Source organism: Atractosteus spatula, chromosome 17 (assembly GCF_055471065.1).
Source record: "Atractosteus spatula isolate fAtrSpa1 chromosome 17, fAtrSpa1.hap1, whole genome shotgun sequence".
Classification (NCBI taxonomy): domain Eukaryota; kingdom Metazoa; phylum Chordata; class Actinopteri; order Semionotiformes; family Lepisosteidae; genus Atractosteus; species Atractosteus spatula.
The window spans coordinates 8,414,195-8,433,260 of record NC_142722.1 but is presented as its reverse complement, the minus strand read 5'-3'; the positions used below and the strand labels follow the sequence as shown (position 1 = coordinate 8,433,260).

The window sequence follows — 19,066 nt, the reverse complement described above, 5'->3', positions numbered from 1 at the left end:
AATAATAAATATTTATTATTCTAAATAGCAATATAAATAACAATGAGTGTTGTTATTCAGAAACTATTATTCAAACAACAGCACACAGAAAAATAATGTATTTTTTTATCAAAAGCCCTTCACAAGTAATTCTACAAATTGGATCTTCCATGTGTTACAATGGGCAAAGAGCAGACCAGGTGGATGTAATTCACTTTTCTTACATTGTGTCTGAAACACAGTCGAGTCTGCTCTCCTTAATGCCTTGATATTTTGTAGGTGAAAAGAAAATCTTTCAGTGTCATTTATTTTACTTCCCAAAATACTTTGCTTTTTATGCAACTATTAGGAGAATTGTTTTTTTGGCTGAGGACAAACTCCTACATTGCTGTGGTTTTACATTCTCTTGCAGAAGCAGAGGTTATAAGACAAATTAAATAGGTTTAACATGTAGGAAGAAAAATGCAGTATGTGGGAGTTCCATCTTCTGGGAATGTATGCCCGGAGCATGCCTGCTTATTAAGATTGTAGCAATTATTGAAAACTAAGCTACACTCCTCAGTAAGTGGGTTATGAGGTTTAAAGATATAGCCACAAAAAATGAAATAGCATTGTAATCACAGACTATTGTTAACTGTATTGTTGTATTTACAAACCACATATACATAATTTTGGAGGCGGTATAGCATAGTGCGTAATTCTCTGGACTCGTAGTTAGCAAGTTGTGGGTTTAAGGCTCCTCGGCAGATACTGTTGTTGTGCCTTGAGTGAGGTGCTTTACCCCAGTTGTTTCCCTCCACCCAGCTGTATATATGGGAACCAGCAGGACAGGCTCTGTAATGGACTGTTGTGTTATTCATGTTGCCCGCAGAAATGCTTTCTATACTGAACATCAAAAGAAATATATTACTTTTAACTGCAACAAATTAACAAAAGTTATTATTAGGAAATTGACCACAGTTTTTTGTCAACTGGTACCCTGACGCGTCATTGAGCAGATGTTACCTATTTAATTCATTATGCTATACAATACTACAGTATGTATTATATTCATCTGTGATTTCATGCTTCGCACCAGGTTGCTGAGGCTGTCTTGGTTGCCAGGAATTCTGTTCCATTCCTGTTGTAGAGCCTGGAGGAGCATGTTCCTTGATGAACCCTTGATGCCACATGTCATCCCAGCTCATCCCACAAATGTTCAAAGGGGATCAAGTGTGGCGAGAACAGCATTGATGGCCTATCAGGCACATTCTTATCTTTCAAAGAAGATGCTGTTTCACAAACAACATGCCTTGTGCTGCCGGAATGTTGTTATGTCAGAAAGTGTGGTACCTGGACTTGATCAGTGTTGCCCTGTGCAGTTAAATTGCCATCAATCATTCCGGGTAGAGTTATGTTGTGACCAGATGCTCCATCACTCTTGTTGAGACCTTCACACTTGGACCTCCACATGTATCGGTCTGTTGTACACAGCAATTAGCATCTGCACCACTGATGTTCATGAATGTGATCTATACATAACTGATCCGTTGCTAAAGAGGACTTGGTTCTGCTACTGTAGATGGGTTATTCAGCCTGTAACGTGCGCCAATGGTACTAGGGCATTGTTATCTTGGAAAGGGGGCAGATCGGTTCCTTTATGTGTTTTTCTTTCTTGATGTTCACCAGGGTTGACATTCAACAGGTTAAACGCACTCGCCATCTGTGCCCAATCAACTCTGTCGCTACTGAGAAGGTTTAGAGCTTATGCAACAATGTAACATGTTCAGGAATGAACATTTAATGTTCAGAATATACAGTATGTGTAAATAGCAAATGTTTGTAATTGTGTTTGCGGTAGCTTTGGTCAATGTATTGCCTAAAACCATAGGTTGTCTCTCAGACACCCTGTTTATTTTTTAAAGAAGTAGATTTTTCAGTGCTCAGGCCTTGAGAGAACAGCCTTTGTGACTTGGCCATGTGAAAACCTCTGAGCACTTCTGAGGAGGTAAAACTGCACAGGGTCCTGTTGAATCTCACATGTGGGAGGGAAAGAATGCAGATTACCCCCTACATGGGCTTCCATCTTCTGCACCAACCAGCGTTTATTCATGTGTAAATCAAAGCAGCATATCGGAGTAATGCACAATGACAGAGTCTGCAGTTGCAATCTGATCTACAGATCTACAGAGTACAGTGCCAGTGCTTGCATCAGAGATGACTACACAAATGCTTTATATTTCAGTATAGCTACAAATCAGCTCTTAACACCAAACGTAATGGTACTGAGGGGATTTTAAAAATAATATATGGGCAGGCAAATTACGGTTCAGTGCATGCATGCTCTTGCTTGAATTTGTGTGGGTGCTGTGATGGACTGGCATTCCATCCACAGTGTATTCTGCCTTACACCCATTGCCTGCCAGGTTAGACTCTGTCTCACTGTGACCCTGTATTGGACTTAGAGGTTATTGAAAATGGTAGATGGACTCTACACAAAAACGAACAAAGTGTGTAATTAAGTATTTAATTATACTTTAAATATAATTAAGTTTAGTATATGTGTAATATTGTAGCACCCTGCACTAAGTATGCTTAGTTTAAACATGAGTATCAAAAGTAAATGTAAACATTTTATAAGTATATTTTTATGGAGCTCATTAATATAGTGAATTTCCTATTTACAACATGAACCTAAATGCTGTAAAATTGATAAAAAACTGTTACTTACTGAAAGTGTTAGCTTGAACATTCCATCATTAATCATACATTTTTGGGAGACCAAAGCATTTGAATTAGTATTACAGTAGGACTAAAAGCAGATGTTAAGGGAATGTCTAGAGAACTAGATGTGGTCAAATAACTGGGACATACATGAGGTTAAACATGCTAAATGCTGTAAATGCTCTGCAGTCTAATTTCTGTCATATTTTTCCCCATTTAGTACATCTGCTTTTGTGTGCTGTTCTGGATGGAAGCAGTTAGGGGAAGAATGTATTCAACGTAAGTATGGGATTTCCTAACGTTGTTGCTTTTTACAGTTCTTTAAATAAAATTTATATTCTGTTATTTTTCACATTATGTTTATTTGCTGTTTATGCACATTAAACTACTTGCATACTCTCATAATCACTTGGCAGTTAAACTATTTTTGTACAGCCATTTCTGGGCAATACTAGCTCACTGTGTCTTGTAATTTAGAAACAGTAATAAGAAATAACACGAAAGAAAATAAATAAAAATATTGTCTATTTTCCTCCTCTTCCTAGCTGTCTGTGAAGGAAATTTCACCTGCAAAGAGAATGAGATTTGTGTGAGACCTAATGAATGCCGGTGTCGTCATGGATATTTTGGAGCCAGCTGTGAAACCAGTAAGCACATCTGTACCCTTTGTTCTGAAATTCTCTGGCAACGTTGTTGCTAATCCCAGAAAGCAGCTCTCAGAAGAATCCAGAAAAAGAGTTGTGAATCTTTTACAGGATTCTGGGTTAGTTAACTGTTGAAGTACTCTCATTGTAGAACTCTCATTGTAGAAGGCTTTGGCCTTCTTTCTTGATAGAAAATAAATTGGGATAGTTGGAAAAATGTATCAATTCCATGTAAAAGACTGATCATGGTCTGGTCAGAATATTAAAATTGTTAGCAGGTAAATTCAATACCACCTCAACTGCAAAAGAAAAAGAACCACTGAATAAGAGACATTGAGTGTAACCGTAAATAAACTTTTTAGATTGCAGATAAAAGCATGTGCTTAAGGAGTCCCCATCATACTGTTACAAATGGGGGGTTATGAAAATTGTGAGTTTCTGGAATTGACTGAGCGGTTTAGTCAATATGTAAAATAATGATTCATAACCCCCAATTTGTAAGTGATTTCTCCAGAATATACCCGCGCAGGTGGTGTAATTAGAGGCATGTGAATTCTTTGTTTTCTGGCACAGCTTTGTTGAAAAGAGCAAAACAAATATTTATTACAGTGACCATACACAAACTTCACTACACACAACAAAACATACAACACACAAGTTACTCTATGTACAGTATTTACAAACAAGGCATTTCAGAGGCCTAACATCTAATCACCCAGAAAACCCCCTAGACTTATTTTGAGTCTTAAACACCTAATGCCTACAGAGGTCAAGTAAGAGATAGGCTGCCTTCTAAATAAATGTGATACAACGTGCAGTTACACCTCTCTCACTGTACCCCAGATACCACAAAATAAATGGGAGCCTATGTCCCTATTCTAAAAATGCATCCTAAGCAGGAAAGATGTCTCTAACGGAGGTATCTTTTACCCTGGAAACCCAGGTTCCCTAGAAACACAGAATAGCAAGCTCTCTCCAGCAAGGCTTAGATACTCAGCTCCAGTCAGGCTTTGTTTGGATGATCATGAAAGGAGGGGCTCTCGCCTCTCTCCTCTCCATTATTCTCCTCTTCTTCTATCCTGTTGTACTCCTTCCTTGTTTTCTCCTGTTCTTTTGTTCTCTGTGCTCTTAATGTGATCTTATATTGTGTGTTTCTGTACCACTCATTGACAAGCATTAACCCACAACTTACCTAGTTATACCAAGGTAAACTTTACAATGCTTCCCGAACCCCACATCTCAACAAACACCGTCTTTGCTCTGAAGTTAGAAACGTCAAACTTCAGACAAACTTCATCTAAAAAAAGAGACACTTCTCGGTACCTAAAGCTGTAACAATATTCAAACTTCATTTCCTGCAGAATGTCCGCCACAGTACTGGGGTCCTGACTGTAAGGAAAAGTGCACTTGCCACCCCAACGGGCAATGTGACGACGTCAGTGGGAAGTGTACCTGCAATCCCAACCGCTGGGGCCCCAACTGCGAGAATGTCTGCCCCTGCCAGCGGGGCAAGTGTGACCAGGATACGGGCAAGTGCTCGTGCCACGCTGGCTACTGGGGCGCCCAGTGCGCCAACAACTGCTACTGCAGCATCCACTCAGTGTGCGAGCAGAGCACCGGCCGCTGCATCTGCAATCCCGGCTGGTACGGCCGGAACTGCGGTGCCCAGTGCAACTGCAACAACTCGCCCTGCGAGCAGCACACCGGGCGCTGCCAGTGCCGGGAGAGGCTGTGGGGCTCGCGCTGCGAGCGCTTCTGCCAGTGCGTGCACGGCAAGTGCAACCAGGCAGACGGCACGTGTACGTGCGCGCCGGGCTACAGGGGCAAGTTCTGCAGGGAGCCCTGTCCTGCTGGGTTCTATGGCCAAGGCTGCAGAAACAGGTATGTGCATAAACTGACCTGCACTGGGCTGTACTACTGTATGCCTGCTGCGGTACTGCTGTTGTAGCTGTTCATCAAATCAAATCATAAGGTTCACTTGGCCACATTCGGCTATGAAATACCTCCACAAGAAAAAGATAAACAATCTTCTACCTGCAGAACTGATTTTTTTTACAGTGCTAAAAGTGAAATAGTGTTGCAGAGAAACTCAATTGTATAATACACTTGGAGAAAAATGCTAAATTCTACACTTGTCCATTGTTTGCAGTTCAGTATGTGTCATTTTACCATTTTTGGGGTTCACTAATGCTAATATTTTAAGTTGTTTTTTTATATATACCATTGCCAGCGTTAGAACTTTCATGACTTTGCTGTTAAAATGACTCTGATTCCAGGATAATTAAGAGGATGTTGAGGTAATATCCTGAATGAACCTTGCAGAGAGCAGAATACACACAACCATATTGAACAAGTAGAAGCTGTACTTTGACAAGCTGTCACTTCGTCTCATTTAAACCCTGACCTTGCTATTTCACCCGAGCTGCGTGTGTTACTGGGCAGTAAAAGGCTGAATTACCCCTCAGGTGCGGGCATTGTAAAGGCCAGCAGCCTTGCAAGGTGACTGAAGGGCGGTGTGTGACTTGTGAGCCCGGATGGAATGGCACCAAGTGTGACCAGATGTGCGCTCCAGGCTTCTTTGGGGAGAACTGCAAGGATGTATGCCCCCCTTGTAAAGACGGCCACCACTGCAACCGAATCGATGGCAAATGTTCACACTGCAACCCTGGCTGGATTGGAGATCGGTAATTTTATTTTTTCTCTCCAAAGTGTATCTGAATGCTCACGCTTACAGTCGTGGTCATCTTGTTCATGCTCACGATCCTGGTCACTTGTGGCTTTGTTTCACACGGGCAAGAAAACCGAGCTCCTTGTTTTCCCTTCGGAAAGCTGAAATTGAAGGCAACAGTTTAACTAGTTTAATAGCGTTTCATTATGGTGGTGCAATTAGGAATTGGTCATTAAATAATAACAGCACAACAGCCGGTATTTTTTTTTGTTATTTTGAACTGGATTGATGCTGTTGTTTTGGTAACAGTTTCAGAAAAAAAAATGAAAATGAACTTTGAGCAGTCTCTAAGCTAAGAGTGACCTGTTCTTTCTTTCCTCAGGTGTGAAATGAAATGTCCCAATGGAACATATGGAGAGAACTGTGAGAATGACTGCAGTGATTGTTTTAACGGGGGATGTCATTTTGCCACTGGTGAATGCCTTTGTGATCCTGGTTTTTATGGGACATAGTAAGTATATATAACATATTCCAAAGTTTAGAATTTTATGTTGAAGGTGCCTATAGGTTACGCATTTTAATTTGATTTCAGATTTCAGCTGGGGGTTTTCAAAACTCTCCCTAACCCTGGCAAATGAGCCTGAATTGGCTCAGCTCTTATTAAAAGTGATGTGATGTTTTCAAAGCCTGTCGTAGAAATAAAAGGCATCTTTTGTCTTGTGAACCACTGTTTGATACTATAATGTCTGGCTCAAGTTCTCCATTCCTGATTACTTGTTTTTTAATAGAAAAATATTTCACCATTCAAACTTAACCTAAATATGATATAAAAATATTATGACAGGAAAACAGTGGAAAGACACTTTGACAATGTGTGTGGGAGGAAAGAAAAAAGAAGAGATGTCTACTGTTGCTAATGCTGTTTTTTATAAATGACAGATACTTTATCCTAAGGCTAAATAGCTTTCATCCTCAATGACATCTGTTTACATTTATCTTCTTTTTCCTGGTCAGACGCTAGCTATCATTCGTCTCTGTCTTTATTTAATTTTTATGAACATGTCTGATGCCAGAAAGAATCTCAAGGGTGGAGACACAATTCTCAGGCAATTTAGTAAGTGATGAGTCAGAGGCTGATTAGTAAAATTCACAAGGCCCCTAGAGTCTGTCTGCACATCTTATTTATGTTAAACTGACAAAAACATTCACAAATGAAAAAAAGTTAATTACATTCTTGTATTTAGGAAGCAGAATTCCATTAGCAACTAAGAAATTTCAATTTGTAGTAATTATTTTCTGCTATAAAGCAGATTGAAGAGTTCACTACCTCAGTCCAATTTATTGATTTATATTATAGCTATTTATTTTCTCTTTACAGTTGTAATATGAGCTGTCCAGTTGGTCAATATGGTGTGAACTGTGCTCACAGCTGTTCTTGCCATGATCTTAAGTGTGATCCTGTCTCTGGCTCCTGCACCTTACGTAAGAAAACTTTTCTAATTTAAATTAGCCTACTTTCAGTCACCTAAGTAATAAGAGGAATGAAACTGAAAACCTTGATGTACCATGCTTTATTTAAATTGTGCCCATTTGCATAAAACATCTTTAAATAGTATACTTACAGGTAAATTATCCACTATCTGATGTGTTATGTAAACACATTAATTTTTCTACTGGTTCCAATGGTAAACTCAATATATTTTCCTAGAATTAATCTTTTATCAGTCTGCAATACAAACACATGGTTTATGAACCTTGTTTGTTTTTTTTATTTGAGGTTAATTAATCCCTTTTCATGGCCATTTTCAGCAAACCAAATAAATGTGTGGTAAAAAAATAAAAAATATTGCAAATTTATACAGAGATATTGTAGGAATGCAAATTTGTAGACTCCATAGAGTGTCATCAAAATATTTTTTACATTATCGCCACAACCAAAATGTACCATAAAAACAGTGCTTTCTTTAATATTCACTTACCAGCTTGGGATTTTGTAATGTCAAACATCCCCAGGTAACACCTTTAAAAAATAGATACACAGTAGATACTGTACATGATTTACTGTAAATGATTGAACTGTGGCCATGAAGTTAGATTGGAATGGTCTGACAATAAAGTACACTCTTCCAGTAATGTTGGAGAAATCTTGCTAGAACATTTTGTGCAGCAAAACCAAGCCACAGTCTTCCTGCTTTGCCTGGAAATGATGTCCGTTTTTGTGGAGACTGGGCTGCCATGAAATCATAAAGCAGGATTAATTGGGCTTTAAAATATTCAATTCAAGATTCATGTTCTTACCTTCTACTCTTTTCATCACTGTGTGACTTCCTATCTCCAATGACCTCATCTTTCCTTATATTCCAGATAACGCTCATGTATTTCCATCCTTTCCACTTGTCTGCTTCTGTCATCCTAGAGCAGTAGTTCCCAATACGGGTCTTTAAAGATCAGGAATCAAGCAGTTTTTCTAGGTCTTGTAACATTTTCAGCAACTTAGGATTGTGGAGAACGGATAAACAGATCCCGTGAAACCTTAACTGCGTCAGCTTAATCCTTCTCCCAGGCCTGCTGCTGTTTATAAGTTAACTAGATGTGGGAAAATGGACCCTGAACCCCTAGGACAGGCCCAGTGCCGTCTTCTGTTAGATTATCTGTTCTGTCTGTTCATTCCTTTTCTTCTCTAGCCTCTCTGTAGGGGAATGAGTTACCTGCAGGACCATCTCCTATCACCGTATGAATCTTCTCAGGCTTCACTTCTGGTTGTTATGCCCTGTCTACCTTGAAACCTACCATTCAGCATTAACACTGCACTGCTTGACGTTGACTGCAGAAGCATTCTTTCTAATTTCATTTCTTTTAATAATGAATTCTTTGGCCGTCATTCTTATGATCTTTTTGTTAATCGTATTTCTTGCTCCTCATTGACTGTGTTACTTATTCCATATCCTGTCTTTCTTATTTCAAAGGTTTTTGGTGTCTCTCATTATTGCACAGTTTGTTATAGGTACCCGTGAAGGGATATAATTGTGTCAGTTTAGATAAACTATTTTTTATAGGTTTCCTTGGATAAAAAGTGTCAAGTGAATAAAAATGTCCACTTATTCATTTGCTCAACCTTTAACTAAATTAACAAATTAAGGATAAAAACTATGTAGCTGAGAACAGGGGGATTAAATTATTTTTTTTAGCAATTTATTTATTTTATGAAATTATCATTTGAATTCTGAAATGATTACCTATTACTCATTGGCTTTGTGATTGTTACTCTGCAGTCTGTTTGTCTATTTTTTATGTCACATGGGTATTACAGTTCTCTTCAATGTGTCATTGACAGAATTTTGTTTCCCTTCTGTGAGAGACAAATTATTCTGGCAAGGCAAGTTTTTAAGTTTAGCCTTCTCAAACTATACAGTATTGTTAATTCTTGCTGTTTTTGTTGAAAACTGAGCCTGTAGAAAATGCTCAGAATTTTCTCAAGTAGATTTAAATGTTGTCTTCTTTGTGCTATGAAAGCTGTGAATTCCCAAGTTATCAACCAGTATATAATGATTACATTGTATACATTATATACATACATTAAGGTGGTTAATCCAGATATTGCTTTGACTTATCACTGTGCCTTGATTGTCTTTTCAGAAGGGGATCTTGTGTCTTTTTTATGGCTGTGTTTGTTGGCAGAATTCCCTCTCACCAAGTGAGTGAGAGTACAGGGAGAAGGCTTGTACTCATAGCTGCTGAAAGGAAAAGGGAATTTATTGGGAAGCAAGGTTACCAGAGGTCGTGTGGGTGGACATGCAGGGAAATCCAGAGTAGCTGTGATGATGTCACAATGTCAAGGCTTAACAAGCCCTTCCTTTATTCAGCTGTGATCACAGATGATAACCCCTAACACCCAGTTGCATTTAAGTTCTTCTTTAGCTTGTTTTATGGACAGTAGCACAGCTTGTTGCCAAGTGCAGCTATCACCATTCTGAGAAGATAAGAAGATATTCATTTTTTCTGTGTCTTTCCAAGCCTTCCATAAAAGTCTCTTGAACTAGAACAAGTATCAACAGCCAAATCTGTAATGTCATAATTCTTCTTAAATCTTTTTGTAAAAAGCCAAGCTTGTGATGTAAATAACATCTAGAGAAGGGCCAAAGTCAGACCTTGACAGGAATAGGTAATAATGTGGCAACAGATGGGCTACAGTTTGCATTTAATACAAACATCCATTGTAAAGTTTTATCAGAGCTCTTCAATTCAATATTAAGCACTGTTTGTTGGATGTTTAAAGTAGATTTCTGTAGTTTTTCTGTAGTAGAAAATGGACCCGACAGACTAAACAATATACAGTAAGTTAAATAACTGCAATTTAAAGCACTACTTGTCAGTCTCCAATCATTGTGTCACAGGAACAAACAAGAACATAAGGCTTTCTTAGGTCATGGGGTCCCTCACTACTCTAGCGCTTCTCAAGCAAACTTCAGACCACCTGTCACATTGGCTTACGGTGATTTTTGAGTTGTAGGAAGGAATGAAACCTGATCTCAAGGTCAATGCCAAGAAAAGGCAGCTTGTCTGTGCTGGAGCCAGGGGGAAAAGGAAGTGTGAATCAATGGGGCACATCTAGTGTACAGTAGCTCTCAAAGAAAATGTGTGTGGTGCTTGTATAAAGAGTATAAAGGGCTTACTTTACATTCATATGTTTAATATTATCATTCGTCTTCCTACATTTTAAGTTTCTGTTGGATTTCTACCATTAGAATTTCCATTTTTCATTTAGATAATGCTATGAGAGTTAATGAATGTATATTTGGGATATAATAAGTATTCCAGATCTTGAAATTTGAGATTAAGGGCACTGATTATCGTGCCCTTAGTAAGGTTATTGATGCCATTGAGAGGAAATTAATTGGAAACCAACTTGCACTGGGACACTTTATGGGCTGAGCACAGGTTGGTGACACAGTCTGTGCTTTCGTCTTCAGATCCTAATCAGAGAATGGGCGTGATTGCTGCAGGGGCTCTCGTGACTTTCCTGCTCATTCTCCTGCTGTCTCTCCTGTGCTGCTGCTGCATGTGCCGTAAAAAGGATGAAAACAAGTAAGTACAGGCCCACCACCTTCACAAGGGGACCTCCGCAGTGACAGCTGAGTGACAAGCCTTGGCACCCTTTCTATGTTTACACCAGAGAAAGAGGATCCAATGTCCTCAGCTATGTGTATTTCTATCAAGAGAACATTCCAGCCTTTTATTCTGTGTTTTAAATAGAAGTCTTGGTCTTTTAAAATGTGTAAATGTGCCTTCATTCCCAAAGTATTGGTAATTAAAGTTGTTGTTCAAATGGGTTGTGCTTTTCTCGCATTTCTGCATTTTCCATTACACATTATGGTCTGTGTTAATTATTTAATAATTAATAATTGCTTACACGTATATAGCACTTTGCTGGACACTCCACTCAAAGCCCTTTACAGGTAATGGGGACTCCCCTCCACCACCACCAATGTGCAGCCCCACCTGCATGATGTGACGGCAGCCATAGTGCGCCAGAACGCTCCCCACACATCAGCTCTCGGTGGGGAGGAGAACAGAGTAATGAAGCCAATTCATAGATGGGGATTATTAGGAAGCCATGATTGGTAAGGACCAATGGGAAATTCGGCCAGGACGCTGGGGTTACACCCCTACTCTTTTTGAGACACGCCCTGGGATTTTTAATGACAATAGAGAGTCAGGACTTTGGTTTTATGTCTCATCCGAAGGACGGTACCTTTTTACAGTATAGTGTCCCCGTCACTATACTGGGGCATTAGGACCCACACAGACCACAGGATGAGCGCCCTTGCGCAACCTGAGGCTTTCCCAGGAGTCTCACATCCAGGTACTGACCAGGCTCACACCTGCTGAGCTTCAGTGGGGCTGCCAGCTGTGAGTTGCAGGCTAATGTGTTACAATACAAAATGTATTATAAGCAGTATTGAAGAGAGTGAGAAACTGCTTTTAAGTATTTACCTGTGACAAAATAGTTTAATTTATAGTATTAAAAACCTGACAGTACTTTCAATATGGTCATGCCTTGGTAGGTATGATAATGGGAAGAGAAATGTATTAGCATCATTGTATATTCTAACCAGAACTTCTAAATGTCTCGCATGAACATTAGAAACTGATTTTTTTCCCATATTGTATTTCCTTCAGTCCAGATCGTGATAACTCTATTAACAACAAGAAAGCCAAAAGACGTCTGTGCGGGAGGTTCAGCAGAATTAGTACCAAACTCCCCAGAATCCCACTGAGGCGACAGAAACTACCAAAGGTTGTCGGTAAGCCCAAGACTTAGCTCTTCTTCATCCATGCTATGGGATTTGCCATGTGTGAACCCTGGAAACTGAAGATATTGTTCACATATGTTACAGTGTGTGAACTGCACAGGGGGAAGCAGAGGTTAATCTCATGCTGAACTGTAAATAGAGGAAAAACTAAATGTTTTGGAACCTGTGTTTGGAACCTAACATGTTGTTTTGGAGTTTTATCCATTTTTTATCCACGCCATACCTTACCTTTTTTTAGTTTTTTCTCACTTCTTCGAATATTTTTCTTTTTCAACGTCTGGATTTTTAACACAAGAGCAGTAATATCATAGCAGAATTTTCCAGTCGTATCTCAGAGAAATGATACCTCTATTAGACTCCCTTCGCTTTTTTTTTGTTTTTGGCCATAAAGAGCTGTCAAAAAGACAAAACATTTAAATTGCGAGATATTTGTCTGACATGTTTGCTTACTTACACATACTTGTCAAGCAGAAAATCTAATAATAACTATAATCTCAGTAATCTTATGAGCGTGCTTAGTTGTGGTTTAGCTGTTTTGTTTTAGTGATCATCTGGGTTTGGTTTTTGGTGCAGGTTCTATTTCAACAGGACTAACAAAAATCTAGTGTTTTTGCTGGTAAACTTTGAGTTCATGCCCTGGCTTCTGTGTGACATGCATCTTCGACTTCTTAAAATAATTGATGTTTGATAATTGTGTGATTGGTTGACGCAACTGTATTTATAATACTGTCCAGTTGAGAGTGCTTCTTACATTTTTCATGATGCATTGTTAAACCTTGAACTTATTTTGGCCCATAGAGATGACTTTTTTTTTATCGGGTAGCCTTGCAAACCACTGGAATCTAAAATAGGCTTTAGGAAAATTCTGAGATCTCCTGTCTCAGGAGAGCTTCAGAGATGACATTAAACACACTTTTCCCCAGACTTCTAGAGGCATTCTTAATCAGAGTATTGGCAGAATAAAATTCATAACTAGTTGTTTCAATACTAAGAAATAAAATATATAAGCCTGGTTACACCAACAAAATCCTTTGCCTGTGGAGTAATTTTTTCACTGTAAATAGGGTTGAAAAAGTCTGTTTATACTGCCAAATGGGTATGCTATTTCATTTGACTGGAATGTTCTGGTCGCAAGCCTTATTATTTTTGGCACTCTTATATGCCATGTGTTCATATTATTACAACCTTAAACGGGCTTTTCTTTTTTTAAAGTGACTCTTGAACTGAGAGCTATATTATGAAAAAGCTCACGGTATACAAGTTCTTTGGTGAATGCTCATTCATCAAAGGTTAATCTGTCAAGGGTGCCAACAGCAACACTACACAGCAACTCAGGTAGAGAAGTGAGAATTTGTATTGAAAGGGGCAACTTTGCTTCTGAAGGGGTGATTTTAGTTAGGTTATATTGTACAAGAGAGAAGTTTGTCTGGACACAGGACACAAGCAATTTGCAGTTGATGGAATTAACTCCTTTATTGTTACATGAGATCTTTAATGTGTAGTTTAGCATGTCTTGTATATAGCATATCTTCATCAGCATAGTGGGTCCTCATACTGTCCTCATCCTATTTGTTAGTCCTCATACATCATACTGGGGTAACTTGGATTGGAAATTCAGGTCCAGGAGGAAGAGCACCACCTACTGGTTCACCTGCATCAGTTACACCAGCATAGCCGAGTTCTCCCAGTTTCTGTCACCACAGAAAAAAAAAACGGGATCAGTTAGGTCATGTAAGGAGTGTTGCAAACATACATTGCTTTATTATACTGATTTTATAGAACTTTTCCTTGTACAGTGCATTTTAAAATGATCATTTGGCATTATCTTATTATCTTTTATTAAAATAGTTATTTTAATTACAAGTGAATGTCAAAGCCTTTTGTTTCTAATTTGCAATGATCTTGGCCTTGTGTCTGCAAATTCCTAAGGATGTAAAGGCAAATTACAATTTTTTCACAGATTATGAATTTACGGATATATTTCTGTGATTTGTACTAATTCACAACATTAACACACAGGGGAGGATGGTACTGCTCCCATTTATCCCCTTTAACATTGACCTGATTTAGGGTAGACTATTGGAAAGTATGTGATTTTTAGCTGTAGCTAGAGATTCATCTTATATACTTTCGAAGACTTTCTGAATATCCTCAGGACACATTGACAAGGTCAGCCCAACAATAACACAAGTGAAAACTGTGGGAAAGTGCATTTAAGCCTAGAACAGGAGACACTGCTTCACAAAAGGGTTGTGGGAGTCAGGAACAAGCTACCTAGCCATGTTATTAAAGCTGATATCCCAGCTATCTGAAATGATTAGAAAAAGCTGAATGATTTGCAGTTGATGGGCTGAATGATCTCAGCTCATTTGTAACTGTTTTTATGTTCTGTTTTCAGGTTCTAGTCAGCAGATTTCATTATTGCAACATGACTACAGTACTTTTTTTATATGCCTTGTCAGTCTCATCTCAACTCCATGAACTTTTCTTAAAACATTAGGAACATACAGTGAGTGTGTATGCCTATGGGATCTGCTCTCTTAATAGTGTGAAATGGCTGTCCATTTGTGCCTCTTTTGATAAGTATTACTAAACAATACAGCTGATCAATACAATTATAAAAGTGGAATAGCATTGCAGCTTTGAAAGACTGTAGTCAGAGATCTAATTTTGTGTAGTGAAAACTGAGGAACTAGCTATGTATAAGATCATATGAAAGTTGAAAGAGCAACATGTAATAGCCTCGTAATAGCATTGTGAGGGCTTAAAGGTCAGATTTTCCATGAGACAAGCTAATTAATTAAAGTATGCAAGAATCTTTTCATCATTCAGATACTAAATATAGAGCTCTTTCAGCAGGAAGTTGTGTAACTGATTAGTTCTGAGTAGTGCGTTTTTGTAGTCTACCATTTACAAATTGTACTTTTGTGCAAATCATCTAAGTATATGTAGCATAGAGTACTATATATATATACAGTTAGTTAAAACCATCAACTTAAAACTTTGACCTATCCGTTTATTAAAAAGAATACCAGATGAAAACTGTAGCAGACAAAATAGAAGCAATAAAGGAGAAGAACAGAGAAAGCCAGCATAAACTATTAGTTAATATAATCTCATTTCAGTGTTTTACGCTACATCCAGTTCAAAATCCCTCCAGCGATTGAGTCCCGCTCTGTACTCAACGGGAAAAGCTGAATGTGCCTCTTTTTTCCCCCTCCTGATGCTCTGCTTTCCTCGTTGCCTGCCCGCAGAACTGAACTCGTCGTTGTTTGAAACTCTATCCTCACAGGGATCCCAAACCCTGCGCATTCCACAGGGGGGCCTCTGGGCCTAACACAGGAAGTGGCCAAATTTATCCCAGCCTCCGTCAGTCCTGTGATTTATCCACTGTGGGGTCAGTGGCAGCAGATGTTTGAAACAAAGGGAGGAGGTCAAAGGAAATGCTCCGCTCCTGGGATCATCTCTTTCATTGCTCTATCCCCATCGCTTTTCCCGATAACTTCAGCCATTAATTTATTTTTTATTGGCGTATTAAGCTGCTGCCATTCCATTCTCCCAGTAATAGTTTTACCTCTCTTCCATTCCTCATTGTCATCTTTTTCCTGTGATTGACTAATATGAATGTGTTATTTTCTGCCTCTCTGTATCCACTTTCCTTCTTTCAAAAACTCATCCAAAACCACTTCCGAATGTGGACACCTGCTGTAAAAGTCCGGTTTCGTGCAGCTGTGAGTGACTCTACAGCTGGATCTCGTCAGGCCTGTGCCTTTTGTTTTGCAGTGCTGTTTAGCTCTGACTTCAGTGGCCCCTCTACTAAACCTCTTTGGAGTATTTATATAGCATGGGTTGTGTGCCATCTCAGCTCTAACAAATTAAGCTTTAGCTGACTGTTCTTGTGGCTGTGTCTGATAAGAAGAGACCCTGTGGAATTCTAGAATGAAACAGCTCACTTTATGCAAAATCATAAACTGCCAGAATCTATAGCTTTCAGAATTTCAGAGACATTGCAGATAAGCTCACAATCTGACAAAAGTACCATGTAACACTTTGTTGCACTTAGTAACATCTTACAGGTTGTTAATGCAATAAATAAACTTTAGTGGCAAATGGAAAGGCACACATGCATTGATATAATGAAGGTGCTGTGTTAAATGAGCTCTGTTGTGATTCAACCACTTAAAGATTAGCTGAACAGCAATGACCCAGGGAAAGAAAGTTAAACCCAGGTGTAAAAGCAGGTAAAATAGATTTGTAGCTGGATGTCCAAATGCCATGACTGATTGAGATGGGGTCCTTCCAATCTGGAAAGTGGAATCCTGTGGAATGGAATGTACAATATAAATGTAATTCTAGTAAATGAATCAGGCTTTGTTCCATCCATGTTAATACCCTACTCATACAAAAATCATTGTATGCTTGCACTCTGTAACTGTGCCTCTGACATCCCTTGACATGCTGTTTCAAAAGAGTTTGTGCAAGTCAGAGGAGAGGTGTTTCCCACAGGACAAGAGCCGAGCACAGGCAGTGGTGTATGATGACATCATAAAGGACTGTGAACATGAGAAATCATCACAACATTGTATAACAATGAAGAACATTGGTGTCATTTGTTCTGTGGTGGAAGCTCACATAGAAATATATTGATAACTGATAAATATTTTCTGATATTTTAAAATGTTTTTTGTAAAGAGGGTATAACATAATCACATATATACAGTACTGTATATTGCAGAATACTTAAATTATTTCTAGAAATGTGAACTGTAATCAGAACCTAAGCACATTTTAAAAGAATTTTCTATTTCATAAATGGGAGGATTTGACTGATGTTTTTGATTGTAAACGTACATGACATCTCAAACCTAAAGCAGTGGGAAAATTCCCTAGAGAAGTCATGGAAAATCTCCCCACAATGTTTTCGAAAACAAAACGAGACCATGGCCAAGTAAACAGGCATGTCTTCTGGTCTTCTGTGGTCAGAGTGAAATCCTCCTCTTTCAGCCTGTGAACTGATGGTAAACGAACCACAGCCCTTCCTCAGCTGTCGTTTTTGGTCGGAATAAAACATCCACATCAAAAGGATTTAGCAAGAACAAAGGAGCAGAAGGAAATCAAGCAGAAACGTTAGACATGTACTGTCCTGTTTGGAATCTAGCACAGTTGTTTCTTATTTGTGTTTTTTCAGAAATCTAAATAAAACTCATAGATTTTTTTGTCTCGTATAAGACAATAAATAAAGAACAATTACTAATATAGGTTACCTAGGAGGAAGAATACTAAATTACTAGACATGGTATTGTTAGGGTATACTACACAATTACGATTTTTATATTTTCTCTTAAATAAAGAGGCCCCGATGGAATATTGGTATTTCAGTATTTCAAGATTCAGCCTTGATATTTTCCATTTTTTACAGTTGCCAGTCCTACTCATCATTCGATCAGAAGAGACTCCTGTGTTGTGAATTATTTTGAGTCAGCTAATACTAACATTTTAGTATTTTATTTTTTATCACAACGGGTGATGATTTTGTATTCTTCTACATTTCAGTGGCACATCATGACCCTGAAAATACATTCAACTGCAGCTTCATCGAGCCCCCCTCTGTGGTCGAGCAACCTTCCCCATCCTGGTCATCACAAGGCTCTTTCTCCTCTTTTGAGACCAGTGATGATGGGCCTGTCTACTGTGTTCCTCATGAAGGTGAGTCAGGCAGTAGGACTGAGCTACAAAAGCTTCAACTGTCCGGAGAATCTCTTCAGAAGGCACAGTTAAAATGCTTTATTTTACTGCCTGTCCACTGGGTGAAAATATGGATGAGTCACCTTAAGATAATAATAATAATAAAAATTCCTTACACTTATATAGCGCTTTGCTGGACACTCCACTCAAAGCACTTTACAGGTAATGAGGACTTCCCTCCACCACCACCAATGTGCAGCCCCACCTGGATGATGTGACGGCAGCCATAGTGCACCAGAACGCTCACCACACATCAGTTATCAGTGGGGAGGAGAACAGAGTCATGAAGCCAATTCATAGATGGGGATTATTAGGAGGCCATGATTGGTAAGAGCCAATGGAAAATTTGGCCAGGACGCCTGGGTTACACCCCTACTCTTTTCAAGAATAACCTCTTTTTTAATGACCACAGAGAATCAGGGCCTCGGTTTTACATCTCCCCCGAAGGACAGCGCCTTTTTACAGTATACTGTCCCCATCACCATACTGGGGCATTAGGACACACACAGACCACAAATTGACCCTCCTCAGCTGGCCCCACTAACACCTCTTCCAGCAGCAAACTTAGTTTTTTCCCAGGAGGTCTCCCCTTCAAATACTAACCAAGCTTGCACCTGCTTAGCTTCAGTGGATTGCCAGTTGTGAGTTGCAGGGTGATATGGCTAGTGGCATATTTGGAGAATTCCCTGAGTTTTATACACCCACTCATGAAGATGTTCGTGGTGGAATTTGTGGCAAATTGGGGACTGTTATGGAAGAACACAGGAAACAAGACTGACCAAAGAGCACATGCTGTGCCCCTGGAAAGGCCACAGGGAAATGGGATGAAAACCCATGGAAACATGGGGAGAACATGCAGATTCCACAACGTTGAGGTCAGATTCAAATACACGATCCTGGAGCTGTTAGGCAATAGTGCTGCCCACTGAGACACCATGCCACCCCATGATGTATACAAAAACATGTGAAATTACTAAAACCTAAACGAGACTAAGGCCACCCCTGCTTTAAAT

General features: G+C 39.1%; 1 protein-coding gene across 1 annotated transcript in view; it reads left to right on the top strand.

Annotated features, from left to right (window-relative positions):
• Positions 1-19,066, top strand: part of scarf2 (scavenger receptor class F, member 2) — a 29,766-nt gene that overhangs the window by 4,600 nt on the left and 6,100 nt on the right. Inside the window, exons 2-10 of the mRNA XM_088935731.1 lie at positions 2,903-2,961; positions 3,228-3,329; positions 4,688-5,207; positions 5,792-6,010; positions 6,377-6,505; positions 7,373-7,476; positions 10,965-11,079; positions 12,175-12,299; positions 17,862-18,014. Of these exons, the coding sequence (XP_088791857.1) occupies positions 2,903-2,961; positions 3,228-3,329; positions 4,688-5,207; positions 5,792-6,010; positions 6,377-6,505; positions 7,373-7,476; positions 10,965-11,079; positions 12,175-12,299; positions 17,862-18,014 (1,526 nt within the window). The remainder of the gene's footprint in view (positions 1-2,902; positions 2,962-3,227; positions 3,330-4,687; positions 5,208-5,791; positions 6,011-6,376; positions 6,506-7,372; positions 7,477-10,964; positions 11,080-12,174; positions 12,300-17,861; positions 18,015-19,066) is intronic.